The 18,880-nt window shown below is 39.8% G+C and overlaps 3 protein-coding genes and 1 non-coding gene across 4 annotated transcripts; 3 read left to right on the top strand and 1 right to left on the bottom strand.

Annotated features, from left to right (window-relative positions):
- Window positions 1-4,237: 4,237 nt before the first annotated feature.
- LOC108144243 (proteoglycan 4) lies at window positions 4,238-5,669 on the top strand. The gene is made up of 2 exons (XM_017268922.2): window positions 4,238-4,539; window positions 4,633-5,669. The coding sequence occupies exons 1-2, from the start codon at window positions 4,300-4,302 to the stop codon at window positions 5,623-5,625; spliced, it is 1,233 nt and encodes a 410-aa protein (XP_017124411.1). The 5' UTR covers window positions 4,238-4,299; the 3' UTR covers window positions 5,626-5,669.
- Window positions 5,670-6,138: 469 nt separating this feature from the next.
- Window positions 6,139-10,792, top strand: LOC108144564 (SAM50-like protein CG7639). Its single transcript, XM_017269550.1, has 5 exons — window positions 6,139-6,307; window positions 8,969-9,514; window positions 9,579-9,690; window positions 9,751-10,309; window positions 10,368-10,792. The coding sequence occupies exons 2-5, from the start codon at window positions 9,006-9,008 to the stop codon at window positions 10,517-10,519; spliced, it is 1,332 nt and encodes a 443-aa protein (XP_017125039.1). The 5' UTR covers window positions 6,139-6,307; window positions 8,969-9,005; the 3' UTR covers window positions 10,520-10,792.
- LOC108144563 (SH3 domain-binding protein 5 homolog) lies at window positions 6,731-18,039 on the bottom strand. The gene is made up of 4 exons (XM_017269549.2): window positions 17,480-18,039; window positions 8,808-8,870; window positions 8,560-8,737; window positions 6,731-8,500 (listed from the first exon to the last, which is right to left on the bottom strand). The coding sequence occupies exons 1-4, from the start codon at window positions 17,519-17,521 to the stop codon at window positions 7,344-7,346; spliced, it is 1,440 nt and encodes a 479-aa protein (XP_017125038.1). The 5' UTR covers window positions 17,522-18,039; the 3' UTR covers window positions 6,731-7,343.
- On the top strand, window positions 14,489-14,570 carry Trnal-aag. The gene has a single exon. It is a non-coding gene; the product is annotated as a tRNA-Leu (tRNA).
- Window positions 18,040-18,880: the final 841 nt, after the last annotated feature.

Below are 18,880 nucleotides of genomic sequence, written 5' to 3'. Positions count from 1 at the left end.
ATTAAATAATTTCTGCCAACAATGCCGGACAGATGGCTGCATTTATTGTGCGACTACTAGTATAGCTACTCTCTCTATAGGTATAGGTATAAGTAAAGGTACATACCTCCATCTTTCAGATGTGCAATTATTTCGGCTTGCAAAATATTTAACTGCATTTCCTATTGATTTTTGTGCTTTGTAATCAAGTTGCCTGCGAGGCAAGCAGGAAATTGCCGATCTCCTGCAATTGTTGTGCCCTACCTGGTCGATAGTTCTATGAAAGACACACTCCGGGGCCAAAGCCAGGAAGTTGTCTTCCCCGTTCTCGTTCTCGTTTTCGTTTTCGTTTTAGCAAACCCATTCCCCCTCCCCACCCCTGCACAAACACATGGCCCTCTATCAATAGAAGGTGGATAAGGGGTCCTTAAGAGAAATGGGAAAAAGGGGATGGGACGGTGAAAGTTGGTCGGTCCATCGTTTATAGCAATTTCATTTGACTTCTCGCTTGTGTTTGCCGACGGTCAATAAATGAGCGCAATATTTGGACTTTGATTCCTGCGGCTAAACTGACGACTGTGAATGTGACTGTGACTGTGTGACACTTGCAACTTGCAGGTGACCGGTTGCCAGTTGAAAGCTCAACAATGGTCTTTCTAATGTACATACTCTGGCAAAAGTTTATCTCTCACACTGAACAAGTTATCCTTATCTCTCTTTGGGGCAATGATGGTCCATGAATATTCTCAAGCTATTATTTATTATTCCTGAATTCTCAATTCATTTAAAGACAATCAATATTTATTCAAACCATACACTTTATATATAAACTACATTTAAAAAATTCTTGCTCTATATATATTTTATATACTTAAAACAACTTGGTTAAAGTTCGTTGGCACAGTTTTGTTACTTATGTGTTCAAAGTTTTTGTGACACTTTTTTTATTCATCCTAAGGTCTCGTGTATGGAAGCCATTTGAAGTCTACTCACAAATTGAAATTTACAGATTATTAAATTGAAAATAAATCCTTGAATAGTTAAAAATAAATAATATATTATTTCTTATTCTAAATTTAAGATTAAATAGAAAGAAGATACGAAACTGCCAATTAGACACAAGCCATTAATAAGCATACTCTTAACCTGAAGAACACAAATGATAAAATTGACTAATGCTTGATTTAGTTGACTAGATACCTGGTCTACCTGTGGAAAATGTGAATTTCAATCGAAGCACTTCAATAAAATATTTACAAATGACTAATAGCTGACTATGGATGTACAGGCCATAAAAGCTCTGGCCGTTTGATAAAGCCCGTAAACATTAAGCCCAAGTAGTCAGCAGTATGTCGTAATCAATGTTTTTGCCTTAGTTATTAGATGAAAAATGGCATTTTCTTGATGCTTAGCTTAAGTGACAGGCCAAGTGTCGGGGCGGAGGTGCTTGGAAAATGCCTGGAAAAGCCACTTGTCCGAACTTACTTAACACATGGCGACACAACTCAACACAGATACATATATGCACACACACATTTACTGTGATATAAAGTGAAGGTTTGTGACTGCGGAAAGTATGCAGCACTTTTGTGGCAAAACGTGGTCGCCAAGATGTTGAAAATAGTAGAAAAAAACATTAGGATGCAGGGGATTGTAGAGGGTGGTTAATTCGCAGCACACAACAATGCAAAAGCAACAGCAACAGCAAAAACTACAACTACTGTGGCAATTGTAGCGCCAGCTTTTCAATTGTATTATGACAGCAGCTGCACCTGCAAGTATGCAGTGATTGTGATTCCTTGCTTTTTTTTTTTTTGCTAGTTCACTCGCCTGCGAAACCCCTCGAAAAACTGTAAACAAAGAGCAGGACAATAGTCGAGGAGGTGGTGGGTGGATGGGAGGGTGGTGCTAGGGTGGTGCTAGGATGGTGCTAGGGTGGAAATGCCCTGCCATGGCATGTGTTCATTGTCCAAGAGCAGTTCATGCTTGGCTACGCATCCCAGTGTGCGAGTGCAAGTGTGTGGGGACAGGTCGGGGCAGTTGGCATATCAACTGGTCGGACATGGTGTAAACACGTTTAATGTTGTTGCCGTTGCCGTTGCCAGTTGCCGTTGCCAGTTGCATGGCTGCAGTAGCTCCTCCTGGCCATGGAGCGGCAGCTCCTCCTCTGGCGCCGTCTCCTTTGCCACGTTTAATTTAATCTACTGGCCAAAGCTGCAGCCGCTACCTTGACATGGTCTGCACTTCAATCTGCATGTAGCCGAGTACAGTAGGGACTGACAAACCCAAACCACATCCTACCCACACGCAAGATTCCAATTGTGGTTACTTTGTGTAAAAGCTGTTAAAATATTTCATCATTTCCAAAGGTCTCTAACACGCTGGCGAATTTTGCCAACTGTTTTTCATTAACCCAAATAAGCATACAGGCCAAAAAACAGAGCGAAGTTTTAAGCACGGAATTGCTACAATTTAAACCATTTTTAAAAAAACTTAAAACACTGAATTCCTAATCAGTAACTATTTTCCAGGAATTTAGATATTAAGGTTAGTAGCTTTAAATTACCTAATATTAAAGGACTAAACTTGCGATTGTAAGCAATTTGGTGTTCTAAAAAAAGTAATCTAACATTTAATTAACTAACTTAATTATTTTAAAACTAAATTTGTTTAGTGTTTTACAATATATTTATAATTTTTTTGCAAGAGACTTTGAAGTCTTAGAAAGTCCGATTTAGAGAGTATCGACTGTAGTTTGTGTGCTGGCTGCTCGAGTGCACCGCAGGTCCATTTAACTTAGCTTTGGCAGTGGCAGTGGCAGTAGTAGTGCTGGCCCAGCTAGCTAGTTGCCTCCTTGGCCGCCCGACTCGACTCGACACGAATCTACTCGGTGCATCACTCAAACGCCGGGGAACCCCCCGAAAACAACCGAAAACCCCCAAACGAGGCGACAGGAATGCGTGTGTGTGTGGTAGAGGTAGTTGTAGTACAAGTATGAGTGCAGGCAGCGTAATTTGCATGGTCAGCTTGCAGTTTTGGGACACACAGAGTGGCAAGTTGTTCCTCGTCCCTGGCTTAATTGCATGCAGGAATAGCAACTGGCGGAGAAACTACACTATTGGAGCAGGAGCCTCATCAGCATCGGCAACTTCATCCAATTGGACCCCCCAGATCCATTCAATTTCCCGGTGTAAGCGATGCGCCCCTTTAAAGTTTCAGTTTTTAAGTCCCAAGAATAGCAGAAAAAAATGGGTGGAATGTGGGGCACCGGTTGAAAAATATCAAGAATATGCCAACGATACTCACCTCCGTTCTGGCAGGTGATTATGCTGCACGTGGTCCGAAACATGGTCCGTGCTCGTTACACGGAACATTACAAAAAATTATAATATACCAGTGTCGGGACTGGCAAAAAATTAAAGGTTTTTCCACCCACTAGACAGACATCAGAGCTGGAGTCAAAATCAGACAATGTTCCGCGCATATGGCTCCACGTCGGTCGAAAAAAGAGTCAAGTTTACAAATGGCACAGCCCCTGGCTGCATAAACGATGGCATTTTTCTGATTCTCAAATTTTTTTAGTTGCCATGCGAATCATTTGCAAGCGATTTAATTTCAATTGCATGGGCGTTAATCAAAGGCAACAAAAGCCAGCTCAAACAAAATAACGAAGAAGGCATTTTCAGTCATTCGGTAATCTAAAAGAAACAAAAGAGATAATATTAATAACAGCAAATAAAGAATCTGGGTTCTTTCTTTTCAATAGTATTTGCCACCAGATGAATTGAAAAACTGCAAAGCGGGTATCCTTAAAGAACTTTTTGATTTATTTAATTCAAGCTAAATCAAATGTGCTTTACAATGACATCCTTTTATGAAGAACTTAATTAGTGATAAGGATTGACCACCTTTTGTAGGAAATACAAATTTGTATAGTTAGACATTTTAATTGTAAATGCAATGCATATTTTTGTTGAACTTTTTCATTTACTCATGGGACGATTTTAAAACTTTAATGGAACCAGATAACTATCAATAACAATTGATATAATATTTGCTTTTTATTAACTTAAGTTTTATTAAATTCCATACGTTTTTTTCCTCTTTTCTAAAAGTTTGTACATATTTTAAACTACGCGCGCACTTTCTCCTTTAGATGTAGTGGAAAAAGAGTATTTTTATGTTTAATTGAATACTAACCAGAAATAAATGGAATCTTTTAAGTTCCGCCGCCTGGCCACACTACGCAAACGCTAAGCAAAACAAACTGTCGAATTTGTAATACTTTTTACCCAGCTTGGCGCGATTTTGCTGGAAAAAATGAATGGAACACGTAAAATAAAGTCGATACAGGCAATACGCATGGGCGACCTGTTGTATGACGAGCAGAAACGCCTTTTAATCCTGTGCCGCAGCTGCGAACGCCACTTTATGACGTTACAATCGTTTGAAAAACATTTAACTGACTGTTCGGGTCTTAAACATATAGTAACGCCGGCCGATCCGCTTATATACGATGAGGCCAAGCGGGAAACAAGGCTTGTGAACGGTAGGCAGGAGGTAAGGATCCATTCGGGCAACTCGGTAGTATAGTAACCAGGCTTATCTTGGAATCCTCATGGAAATCCCGATAATAACCACCAATTTTTGCAGCTCCACATTTACGACATTGAGGCGGTGAAGAGTTCTAGCAGTGCCAACATCTCTATTGATTGGGAGCTGGAACTGGAGGATCCGCGCTGGTACACCGATCCCAAGCCCACTGTACCAAGCCCGCCCAAAGCCAAATCCAAGGAGAATGTGGTGAAGGAGTATCTAGTTCAGCTGACCGAGGAGCCACCGGAAATGGAGGAGGTGCCCGCCAAACGCCAGCGTAGCCTCAGTGTTCCCCGCCGGCCCATCCTGACCGCCCAGCAGCAGCGAAGGTCACGCATTAGCCATCCCTCGCCCCAGCCACCAAAGGCAAAAATGAAAATTGACTCATTTTTGGTGCCCAATGTCATGGAGGACCTCAAGCGTCTGCAAGAGTCGCCGGAGAAAAAGAGGAAAACACCCTCATCGCCAGAAGCTCGCAATGCATCTATTTTACCGGCTGTCAGAACACCACCAGCTCCGAGGACTGCACAATTACCTGCTGCAAAGACATCACAATTACCTGCTCCGAGGACATCCCAGTTGCCTTCTCAAGTGGCATCTCAAAAACCTCCTCCCAGGACTTCTCAAAGATCTGTTCCTCCGGTAACATATCAGAAACCTGCAGTTCCCACAACATCTCAGAAACCTACAGCTCCAGAAAAATCTCAGAAACCTCCAGATTCCATAAGATCTCAGAAACCTGCAGCTTTCACAACATCTCCGCAACCCGTAGCTCCCATTTCTCCTGAGAAACCTGCAACTCCCATAACTTCTCCGAAACCTGCGGTACTTTCCAATGTTACTCCTGTCTTGGAAAGCAAACCCATGGATGGCACACAAAAAATTCTCAATAAACTGAGAGCTTGTGGCGTGGATGTAAAACGGGGAAATACGCTTGTGAATGTTAATGCCGCGAACGAACAAAATCCAACCAAAAACCAAGAGACCCTGGACATCATGCGAAAGCTTCAGTCAAAGGGAATCAGATGCACCAAAGTCAAAAAAACGTAGGGCTGATAGTTGTAGTTGCTTAGCTTAAGTTATGGTTTTACAATAAAACGTGCCTCTGGAGGCATGATATTAACAATTTAACGTGGATTATACAGTTGACTACAATTTGTTGGTTTGTTACGTTTTTAGGCTTAAATTTAGTTAAATTATCAGTCGCCTCGTTTTAAAACATTTATGAGCCGTTTCATGTATTTCCCCCATCTCAAGCAGTGTGACCGTTTACTTGAGCTATCAACTATTGAAAAGGTCTATCGAATAACAGTGATGTGCATTTATCTATTTTCCCGCTGTGTCACTACTAGCTTACAATCATAAAACTTATTAAATGAGTTATATCCAAAGAAAAAGTGCTGCACAGACAAACAACTATTTATATTTAATAAATATGATAAAGCCTAAATGGGGTTAATTTAAAAATGTATATAACATGAGGTTTTGTGGATTTTTTTTAAGTTTATATTTTTATCTGGCTTTTTTGTAGCCCTCAGCAGTTGGCAGCACTGTGGTAGAAGAAGAAGCAGCTTGTTGATTTTCGGTGCCGCACGCGTTTCAGTCGAAAGTAATTGAAAATATTTGTGCTTGCGCCCGGTTTATATATTTTGTAGTTCTTATAAAACACTAGTCAAACAATACAAAACTTCGCGAGTGCACACTTACCTGCAGAGGCAGTACAAATTTAAAGGTAGGTCAGCTGACCGCGGTTGGAGACCAAAGCGGACTTATATAATTTGGGGACAGAATATTTTGTTTTGCCCCTATAGATTTGGGTTTGAATGCAGCGAAAATGACATCATTGTGAGATTTTTAGAACTACTCACCCAATAGTTTTGTGTTTTTAATAAACGTTGCAGACATTCGGCTGCAGTTGCATCATTGAAAGCGCACGATAAGATTTCGTTAGCCAAGTTTAAAAGGTGCCTTCATACCAACCCAAAATATCCAAAGTTTTATCTTTAAAATGCTTTTAAACTCCTCCCCTTAGATTCTCAGTTTTATTTGTCTCAATTTATTGAAGTTCTTCACAAGACTATAATACTTTATTCATGAAATATTGAACAACATAGTACAAGAACCCATATCCACAACGTAAAAACACAATTTATCATTTGAATTAGAATTATATTTTTATTATTATTTCAAGATTCATTATTATTTATCGTGTTCCAAATACTTTTATTCTCTTACTCTTGGGCACCGACCAAATCTCTAAATCATTATTATTCATTCCACTACATTTTTCTTTGAGAGTTTCACACTTAATTATCTAATTGAATTCGTTACATTTCGACACTTGTTTTTTATTCAAAGTTACATCTTTTGTGGTATTTATAGGCTAAACTATTTAGTGCATGTGCCCATTTGATTTAAATTAGTGAGTCTGCCTGGTTTTTATTATTTTAAGGTTTAAACATTAACTTAAAGCTGCTTATTGTTTGCATATCAATCAATTCTTTTCTTTTTGCTCTCTCGAATCACAAAACATTTACATAGTTATAGTATTAACAGTGAGAAACAAATACGGAGACAATAGATTAGAATGTAATCAACATTTATACGAAAATAGATGGTGTGTATATATATATTATGTAGGTGTAGACTTATTGAGAGTGGTGCACATTTAAATGCGGCGTTTAACGTTTTACAATTCTTTTCATTTAATATAAACAAATCTGATATGGGGCTGGCTTTGAGAAGCGCCACTGCCCCCGAGCCGCTCATTATTCCAGGGAGCGCCTGCGAAGCTGCTTGCGCACTCCTCCGAAGGCAGCACTGCTGCGATCCAGGAGCTCGTTGGACAGCCTGGCCAACAGGGGCAACTCCCGCATGGACACGTTCACCGAGGGCAAGGGCGCCAGCTGCTGTTGCAGCTTCTTGATGGGCGTCGGGGGTGCTAGGTGATTCAGCTGGTGGTGAGGTGTAACTGGCAAGCTGGCTGTGGCGGTGGTGGCGCAAGTGGTGACCTTCACCTCGACCACATCGCAGTGGCGTTTCAGGGCCTCGGCGCCCAGGGAATCGGGTCGCTGTTCGGTGGACTTTAAGCGATTTGCTTGCTGCCTCTTGGCCGTTTCCTTCAGCATCATCAAATGATCCAGTTTGTCCACCGTGTCCTTCAGTTCATGCTCCCACACATCATTCTGCTGCTGACCATCGCCACCCTCAATGGGGCGCACTGCCAGGATCTTGACCTTCTGTCGCAAGGCCTCCAAGTCGCGTTCATCCACCACGCCCCTGAGTTCGCCTGCTCCCGTCTCATCGTAGTCGCAGGCATCCTCCTCATCTTCAGTTTCAACAGATGCCTGGGGCGCTTTTGCACCCAAGGACATCTGGCTGCCCGCTATGGAGGGATAGTCGCACTTCTCCAGCTCCAGCTGGAAGTCCGGCAGCGATGGCAAGGCACTGGAAGTCGGCGAGTTCAACTCCGCTCCCACACCCGGCTCGCGGGGTCCTGGCGGAGTGGGAAAATCACCCCTCTGCCTGTGTATATCCTCGCTGATCCTCTCCAGATTGCGCAGGGCCGTGGAGTAGGTGCTCTTGGCACCGGCCACCTGCTGCTGCAGCTCCTGGATGCGATTCTTCTGCGTCTGCAGCTGGTCCTGGCACACCTGCTTCTCCTCGAAGTACGGCCGCGACTTGTTGATGCTCCGCCGGAAGCGATCCTCCAGCTGCTGCAGCTTTTGCTCGGCCGTGTGAAAGAGCCGTGTGCGCCTCTGGTGCTCAGCATGACAGTCGGCCTTCTGGGTCTCCGCATCCATCACCTTTTGTGTGGCATGGTTGAGCATCTCCTGCCAGGCATTGTCGAACTGCCATTCGTGTGAGTTGGACATAAAACGCTGCTCGGCAAGCGCCACCGTTTCTTTGGCCGCGGCATGGATTTCTATAGAAATTCAAGTTACTCAGGGTTTTATTTCTATAATTTATTTGATATATACTAACCATTAGCTCGTTGAAATTTAACTGCCGCCTGCTGACATTCGATTTGTGCCTCGCGTGCCTTGTCCAAAGCTTCATAATAGGGTCGAGCCTTTTCAATGCAGTTGCCCAATTTCTTGGAGGATAACTTTAGGCGACGCGTTGACTCATTCAGCAGAATGCGAAAGGTGGAATTGGCCTCCTGTTAAAGCAATAAAAAAACTAAGTTATTACCAAGTTCCACTCAAAAATATGTAACATTTTTGACTTACCTCTAGCTCAATTTCTAATTTATTAATCTCATCGGTTGCACTATTGAGATTCTCCAGTTCAATCTGCAAATCAAAGATATTTTATTATAAGTAAATTTGAAGTATGTTATTATTATATGAGTGTAAATCAATATAAAATCTAAATTGTTTCCCTTTATCAGTATTTGCTAATAACGCCTGCCCACCGAAATCAGCAAGATGCCTCAGTCGGGTCGCGACGGGGCTGCGTCCAAGGACCCCAAATACGACCTGAGCAAGATCTCAACTCGCGTGGATCGCGTCAATGTCAGCGGTTTGCTGCGCACCCACAACGACTATGTGATGCGGGCGGCGGATGGACTTTTCAAGACCAACAACTTCCAGGATCTCATGCTGGAGGCCATGTCCACCAAGTCGTACCTGCACGAGCTGGGCATCTTCAAGGATGTGAGCGTGCACATTGACATTAGCCGTGGTGCGGATGCCACGCCCCAGGGCTACGAGGTGACCTTCAAGGGCAACGAAATGTCGCGCATTATGGGTTCGGCGGGCACTGAGATTGGCCAGAACGAGGGCTCCTTGCGCACGGAGCTGACCATCCCCAATATTCTGGGTCGTGGCGAAAGCATCTCACTGCAGGGCAGTTATAGCAGCACCAGGGCCAACGATCTACAACTGAAGTTCTGGAAACCCTTCTTTCACACACGCTTCAGGGAGAATCGTCCTGAGTAAGAATCTCTTGTGTACTTCTCTTATCCGTATTTTATTCTAAAATATTTGTACTGTTCACAGATTATCTTTCAGCATTTTTAGGCAAACGGATAGATTTGACATAAGCTCATTTCAAACCACCAACATAGGCTATAATGTCGACTTTTCGGCACATACCATGGTTGGAGTGGATGTAAGTCAAGAAAATTCTTATAAAGACCTTGGTATATAATATTTTTCTTCCCCCTTTTAGTTGACCCACTCGCTGCAGTATGAAAACTCCATCAGGGATGTGGGCCTACTCAATAAATCAGTGCCCTTCGCCATACGCGACCATTGTGGACCCAAGTTGGCCTCTTTGTTGCGCTACTCGGTGATTTTTGACAATCGGGATGCCACCGTATTTCCCACACGCGGTTTGCTGCTGAAATCAGTTAACGAATACTGCGGTTTGGGCGGCAATATCGCCTACACCAGCAGCACTGCCCACGGAGAATTTAATGTGCCACTGTTTGCCGGTTTGGTGGCACAGTTTTGCGGTCGCGTTGGCGTCGTTAAAGAGACCAAAAACACCACCCAGCTGCCAATTAACTCGCTGTTCTACTGCGGTGGCCCCTTGACCCTAAGAGGATTTAAATTTGGAGGAGCTGGTCCCGTGATTGAGGGCACACCCATTGGCGCACAGACCTTCTGGTGCACAGGCGCTCATCTCTTTGCACCGCTTCCCTTCGCCGGAGTCTTCAAGAACCTGGCCAGTCACTTTAGAATGCATTTCTTCTACAACATTGGCAACAGCAATAGTTTCAGCACAGGTTTGTTGGCCCCTTAACTCATCTATAGCTTTGTTTTATTAATAATTGTCGTTATTAGAAAACATGCGAAGTGCCTTTGGCATGGGACTGGCGGTTAAGCTGGCCGAAAGAGCACGGATTGAGCTAAACTATTGTGTGCCAGTGCGACGTCAGACCACGGATAAAATACTGAATGGTTTCCAATTTGGCATTGGCTATGAATTCGTCTAGATGTCTGATCCCCCGCATCCTGTGACTAGATTTAGTCCTAGCAAAAGCCATGAGAGTCACAACAGCCCAGTAACAAACAAAATCTAATCCACAACATATGGCTGCCCTGTTCTTAGTTTCGAGCGTTTAGAGATTCTGTTTCGTATTCTTTGTCAATGCATTTTATTTTCCTCCGAAAATGTATTCGTAGTCCAGCGATCATTTAAGTAGTTCCTAAGGCGTGTACATACTTAAAACGAAAGGTTAAACAAATATACAAAAATGTTAAACGAATGAAAAAAATATTTGTGAAAACAATTGGGAAATGGGAAAATTCACAACGTTAAACAATTTGCTTGTATATAAATGGGTTGGCAATTCAACGCCAATAAAGTTGTAGGTATAAAAATTATATAGGATTTTTAACACGACCTTCAAAATCAGGAAATTAAATTTTTTGTATATTAATAGGATTTATGGCGCCATAAAGGTCGACATAAAGCTGCTCAACAAATTAAAGTTTTTAATTTTATACGATTTTAGAATTCAATTATTTAAAGGCTATAAATAATAAAGATTAGATGTTGCAGCACTCAAACTTTTAATTGCTAAAATATATTTAAAAACTGGGAGTGCAGTTAGTCATGTTTATCTTAGGTTGATTTATGTTTCATAAATAAGCTCTATATTTTAACATAAGTGTAAATTTATGGACGCTTTTATTTTAAGTAATTAAAACCCAAGTGGTGTTTCTAAATGTCAGATTTATCGTTTGTAGATTTACCATTTACAATAGGGACAGCCGGCGGACTGGTGTTCATGGATCGGTGAACTGCATGTGGTTACAGTTTTTTGTTTGGGCTTTTTAGGTTTTTTTTTTTGTGTTTTTGGAATTTCAGTTCGGGACCCACCGACAGATTGTGGTCGAAAAACTGGTTTTAATTATAATTTTTTGTTCGCTTTGCCAGCCCCTTTTTTTAAGGCAGCTTTTATTAAGGCTGTCCCAGTTTGATTTTTATCGTGTCCGTTGAACATTTCTCCACATCCACATCCCGGACATGCATAAAACTAAAGATGAAGGCGGGGGCTTTCAGTAAGGGCATGCTCGAGTTGCCTCTGTAATCGAGATTGATTTAAGAGCCCAAGACCAAGCAAGCCAGCCAAGTGCGAGAGCGAACCTCTAAAACATCGAAACTGGTTTTTCGTGTAAACAAACGAAACCAGTTTGGGCATCCGGCGCAGATGAACATTTCAACACTTGAACTTTCCAGGAATTCTGCAGCCCAAGGAACTTGTTTCGTGCATTTCGCTGCATTTGCCTAACGAGCCAAATGGCTAATGAAAAGTTCACTTGTTTGGCCCTTCACTTTTAAACAGTTTTTCATGCAACTGAACAAGTTGGGAGAAAAACTCAAACAAAACTGCTGTGATTATGGGCCCTAAGCCTCATAACTAAAGCCACATCATATATACACCCTTCTTCGCCAATGACGCAGAATAAAATGAGTAAATACCATAAAAACATTTTATTACAATGCGATTCAATTGCAAATACTGGAAAAAAGGTTAACATATTTACCCGCCAAGGCAGCTGTGTGTGGCTGGCAGAAAAAATATTTGATTATCATCAAACAAACAAAAAAATATTGTGCATAAATTAAATGTTGAAATGACGACGCAAATTGAATAAATATTTTCACAACTTCACGTACAAACATACAAAATGCAATTGGGGTAAGATTGTGTAAATATGAAGAACATTTTCAAAGCACTTAATTGAAATATTCTGCGATAATTTAAACAGAAAGTGGCTTTGTTTGCTGAAAAATAAAATCTAGTAAACATAATTTCATCAGTTGAACTCCCCTTCAATTATTGATTTAAAGCGTTAAATTCAAAGACCTTAATTGAAATATTCTGAGAAAAATAAAACAGAAAGGGGCTTTGTTTGCTGAAAAGCAAAATCTAGCAAACCTAATTTCATCAGTGGAACTCCCCTTCAATTATTGATTTTGAGCGTTTAAATTTAAATCTTCCCACAGGGTCAAAACCAAATGGAACGAGGTCTGGTCTGAAACGTTAGCAAATCACGCGATATGCGGACGTTTTCCTTGGCTTCTATTTTGCATTCGTCAGAAGCGTGTTGTTAAAGGGCGGGCCCGGCTGAAGCCCAACTTGAGTCACAGACTATGAATAAAGCCAATCAAATGCTAAAGGTTATAGCCAGGAGCGTCCCTTCACTAGAGAAATGCCAAGAAGAAGATGACGTGAGTGCGGCTCGTTAGGATCCAAAACAATTCGTCAGACACGAGGGCGCCACCCACGCCTTCGATTTAGATGGATAAAATGGACAATGACGACTGTTTGGCTAGTAACACGTCCGTCTTAGGTGATATTTAAAAACAAACAGTGACTATGACTAATACAGACATAATTAAATTAGTTTAATAATTGACGAGGTATTAAGTTTTTAGAAATAGGATTGGATTGTTTTTGTTTGAGCTACATTTAAATCAAAACATACTGGACAATGAACTTAAAGTTCAACTGACTATAAGGGAATTCCCTTACCATTATCTATCCCTTAAAAGATACTACCCAACCTCATTAGGCATACTATGATTAGTTTATTAGCTTATCCCATGTTCTACTCCCTACTTCGTACATCTCTTTGTGACCGCCACTCCCTTTTGTTCCGGTCGATGTTTTTCCAGTTCCGCCATGACGCCAGCTGCCCTTTGTTCCGGTGGCGTGATGCCACAGCCGACTACGTTGACCTGACCTACATCGGCTGGTGACAGCTTTCTCCCCTGCCCCAAAAGAAAACCACCCCTCGTTTCTGGGCAGACTTTGGCAAAATGGCAATGGAGGAACTGTAATGGAAACCTACATGAAATTTACATCGATTGCCTTGCGCAACAAAAAAGGAAGCCTGAGGATTTCATAAGGACATTCAACTCAGGCGGAAATGTACGTCATCGGACTAAAATAATGCGAATATTGTATGGAAAAAAACCCTCAACTTACGAAGAAAATAAAAAAAAGTGGCACTGCTGAGAAAGTCTTAGCTGGGTGGTCCAAAATATTGTTATATAAAGGAAAAACTCAACAGCGATGCGTGAGTGAATGTCAGGCGACCCGAAAACCAAGTCATCGTAGCTTGACAATTGAAATTGACCGCAAAAAGTTTTTATTTTTAATTAGAGTTATGTCAACTTGGTACAAAATGAACGAGAGCGAGCCATAAAAATCTGACAAGCAAGTGAGGTTTTTGTAGAATTTTGTGTGCCTGACCCACTTCGAACAAATTATATTCAATTGCTATGCTAAGTTAAGTTCTCAGCTTTCTCTTTATGACCAAGCGATTCGAATCAGAGGTCAACTAAACTCAATTCTGGTTCAAACGAACTTTACGAAGCTCTTGAAAATGGGTCCGTATATTTGTACAATTGCAGATACAAGTTCATGACTGATTAGATTGCCTCTAAAAAATGCTATCTCTACTGATTTGATAAAGCAGGAAATGACTGCCTAGTTCAACTACATAAGCCGCAATCATTGAATGTCATTAACAATTCCGACGGGCGAACAAAGCCAAGCCAAACTTAATTCATTAAAACTGAAAATGTATGGAAAATTGAGTGCGGTAACCGCTCGACGAAAGTCGCAACTGTGTTATGCATCATTGACTATAATATAATGATAATGATAATGATGATGATGGTGGTGGTGGTTGAGGAACCCCTGGGGGATTGCACCCGTCGAAAGGTTGCAAAACGCTCGGTTAACTGAGAAAACAAACCTTTTGATAGAGGTAGTTTATTTATGCAAGTGTAAGTCCCAGCTGCTTTTTATATTATTTATAATATTTAGTATTTTCCATTCACAAACTGAAATGCTATTTAATAAACTTCCGACAATTGTTTTGTTTTTTTCCCCTATAAATATGGAACTTGCGATGAGAAGCGCTTCTGACAAGCATTTATTGTGGGTAGCGTGGCCGAGCGGTCTAAGGCGCTGGTTTAAGGCACCAGTCTCCTCGGAGGCGTGGGTTCGAATCCCACCGCTGCCACTTGAAAAGATTTATTTTTTTTTTTTTTACTCCACTGCGAGAAAGCGAATTTTTAACGACACTTCCATTACAGGTTTAACTGAAGAAAATAAACAATAATACAATATTAAAGGATGAAAATACAATGTAAAATACAAATCTTATTGATCAAGAATTGCAGGTAATATCCTTTACCAGCCTAAATCAAATTAAAAATAAATAAATAAATGCTTTTTAACAGAGGTTTCGCAGAAAACGATATTTGACCTTTATGACTTGCGTTATACTTGAAAGATAAGCGCAACTTCGTATTCGCAATACTAGATAAGCTTGAAATATATCTTTTAGACTTTAGGGGGACACCTGAGATATGCATATAATATGTATACGCTGACTCATTTATCGTACATGACTTTCTGATTCATAGACGCCGCTATTGAGTTCTCTAATTGGCGACACCAGAACTCTCACCTTGCTTACGTAACTGAGCACCAGGTAAGCCAAATGTCATTAGTCATTTAAAATTTTTATCAATTTGACTTGCGCCCAAAGTTTCCCTTGCTAATCTAATTATCATTATCAAATGGAGCAAGGCGAAACATTATTTTTAATTTGTTGCTAAACCCACTAATTTCTAACAATTAAAAGAAAAGGCCTCTTTGTTTCTTTATTAAAGCCATTAACTTATAATCGATAAGTAGCGTTTAATTATGCATTCGTTTGGCTTTAGAAAGTTTCGGAAAAGAAAAATAAACCCGAAGCACGCAAGTACTTGTATTCTTTAGCTGAGTGACGCGTGTTGGATTTGTATATAAAATAAAATAAACAAACACTTTGAGTGGAAACAAAAAAACATCTGTAGAGACACACGATTTTAGTTAAATAGACTTTGCGCCATCGCCGCCGCACTATCTATTCTTTGCCTATTGTTGTCGTCATTAACTCAAAAAATCTCTTAAGATAACAAATTTGCACGCGCAAAAATACTCATTGATAAATCATTGGCAAATTGAAGGCAACAAAAACAACAAAGTCGGCTTGTCTAAAGAGGAAGTCGAGCATAAAAAACATTGAGAAAGAAGACAAAAATAGCCAAAGCGAAATATTTGACGTTTTTGGTAATATAGCATGTTTTTGTTGCCTTCCTGAGAATTTACAAACTGGTTTCGGTACAGTTTAGCATGGCAAATTTTGTTTATAGAGGCACTCTAATGATTGTTTATAATAACCGATCGGTTCTATCAAGAGAATTCTCCTATAAATTTTCCCATACATATACTTTCGGACATATCGACGGCTTCAATCTAGTCACATGCCGTATTGTGCGGTTCGGAATCAAATGTTGTTAATGACTTTGCGCCGCGTGTGACGTCTCCCACTAGGTTTTGCATTTAAAAATAGATAATATTGGAGGTCCACAGCGAGATTTTCTTTAGTCTCCCAAGGGGGATTCACAATGGGCATAATTTGTTTCAGTTTAGCCCCTAGCAATGTGTTTGTAACGGGTATAATACAATAATATTATTGGGTTTAGTTTATTGAACGCCTCTTTGTTCAATACAAAGAATTCTTTTTTTTATCAGATTTATACTGTTTTCTGAATTTTTCTATTTTTAGATAAAAAATTGTTTCTTTTAAGATTTTATTGAAATTCTGTTCAAAATATATATAAAATATAATTTATTATCTATATTATATAGAAAGGAATGTAACAGTGGTTTCTCTTATTTTATAAGGCTTCACGAAATAATTATTCAGTTTTCTGTTACATTAGGTGTTTTAGTTATTCAAAATTGTAACAGTAATTGTGGTGGAGTATTCAGCTGGGTTTGTTTCAAATATGAATACACTTTAGTTTTTGCTCGAGAGGAAATGGCTTTTATTTAAATACAGATTCAAAGTATTTTCCATTTAAGTCCATAAAGCGAGTGTGCAACTTTTGTGTACTTTTCGTAGTTTACTGAGCAGAATATAAATCTTGATTTATGCAAACTGCGACTCAAGACAATTTGTATTGTCTGCCTTACACAATAAAAAAAATGTAAAAATCAAAATAAAAATAAAAACAAAAGGCGTTTGTTTTTGTTGCTGCTTTGGCTTGCGTGTGCGCTTTGGTATTTCCATTTATTAAATTTGTATGCATATCTCTCCCAAAAATGCGAAGAGAGGAGCAAAGAAGAAGGGGCAAAAGATAAAGAGCAATAACCAAGCTGCACTTGAATCTCATTTAGGTACTGAGTTCAAATTCATAGAGGAGAAAAACCCAAATTACTGGGAAGTGCGTGGGATTACTTGGCACTGCTCTTTGAGCTCCCTTTTCCTGCCTTTTGTTTTATATTTCACAATGCATATTGAACCGCTTCGTCCAAAAAGGAAACTTGCAATTTGCTTAAACGCTGTGTAAATTGATTTTCTGTGTCGGCATTTTTTTCTGCTTGGTTTTTGAAAATCAACAAAGCGTAAAAAAGGTTCACGCAATAAATGAGTAACGAAATGGAATGCAAAAACGCCTGTTTCCTACTCCCCTAAATACAGTGCTCTTTAAAAAGTAAACCCCTGATAAAGAGTAAGCGAAGGCCGATATATTTTAAAATGTCAAAAATTATATTTTATTTTAGCTTTAAATTTAAGAACAAATTTATTTAGCCTACCCCTAAACTAAACATCGGCTTTTAAAAAGATTTTTGGCCTTATGTTCCAGTGTTTACATGATTGACTGTTTCGAGTGAGCACTGTACCAGCAAATGTGCAATGTTTAAAGAGAACAAAATAGAGGTAGAGAGAAAAAACTAACAAACATAGCAAAAACAAAGCAGCCCGACTTTTGTTATTGTCGTTATAATACCGTTCAATTCAGTGCCAGGTACGAAAGGGGACAAAGGAGAGGCGAAATTTGGAAGGACAGTAGGCAAATTGCCAAGTAAAATCACCTGAATTTGCGGATCCAGCTCGCCGTCTTCTGCACTCGACATTTTCACTGGTTTTCACTGATTCCGTTTCCAAATGCAAATACGTCCCAAATCGCGGTAATTTTCACTTTTCTGTCGCCCGCTTTTCAATTGAAAAACACTTTTGCATTTCGCTATTTGATCTCGCTGTTTACACACACAGACACATGCTCTCTATCAATTTGCCAGCCCGTCTGTGTGCTTTGTTATTTATTTTTCTGCTTTCCCAATATTATGTAAATTGGTGTTGGCTGTTTTACTGGTAATTTGTTATGCGACAACAGCAATATTAAAATAACTATTTTATTTGCGTTTTACGTTTCAGAATGAAGTTAAAAGCGAAAGGTCAGAGGGACCCACGGCGATTGCGATATAGACGTGAACAAAACAATTGGTACAACAAACAGGGCACGCGGCTTTTCACCTTCTCCTCTGCTCAGCGCACTTAATATATTCAATTATTACGAATACGAATGCTAAACTATCCTAAAAATTAAAGAGGCGTCCGACCGCGGAGAAGAGAAAAGCTGAATTCAGTGTGACCACGGATTAGTTTAACAAAAATACCTTATATAGTGAAACGAAAGATATCGATAATGCTTTGAAGCAGCTCTGGGGCGCGTTACTTTCAAACTCAAATGTAATGTTATTTGTATTTTAATCTAGCTAAATTTGTACTTTTTAGATCACCCTAATGATAGTTAGGGTTGTAATTTTTCCTTCCGATAATCTTACTCACCATATTCCAGGACTTTACATTTGGAAAAGGATAAGCTTGTTAAACACTAAGCTATTTTGGCAGCGTCACTTAAATTTATCTACGACATTTTGAGATTTATTGACAGAGATTCAAAAATAATAAAAACTACAAAATATTTCACCTTTGACAAAAAAATATATCTTATCATCCAAAAAACAGCTTACTTATAACTGCAACTTTTTATTGATAATTTTTTATATAATAGTAAAACTTTGCAGGAACATCCAGAGAAAATTTCTTGTCGAACGGACTAAAACTCGCTGAGATACCGATTATCTCGTAATCGTGCTCAAGGAAGGTATGCGGTATGTAAAACTACGTTTTTCAAGTAAGTGCGTAACGTAACTCAAAAAGTAATGGAAAGTAAAGTAAATAAAATTTGGCCCACATCCTTTATACAGTAAATACTTGCAGTTTTGATAAAAACATTTTTGAAAATATTTTTACAGGCAATAACAGGTTTGTTTTATATAAAAATGGTGGATACTCTGCACATATCAGCATTTACCGGTTAAAAAACTTTATTATTTATGTTCACTCTGAAATGATAGAAAAAATCTCAAAAATCGGGTTTTTTTGTCAGCCTTGGAAACCATCCTTAAAAGTTGTTATTAAAAATTAAT

This window comes from Drosophila elegans, unplaced genomic scaffold (assembly GCF_018152505.1).
Source record: "Drosophila elegans isolate 14027-0461.03 unplaced genomic scaffold, ASM1815250v1 contig_183, whole genome shotgun sequence".
In the NCBI taxonomy this organism is placed as follows: domain Eukaryota; kingdom Metazoa; phylum Arthropoda; class Insecta; order Diptera; family Drosophilidae; genus Drosophila; species Drosophila elegans.
This window is presented reverse-complemented; position numbering and strand designations above follow the sequence as displayed.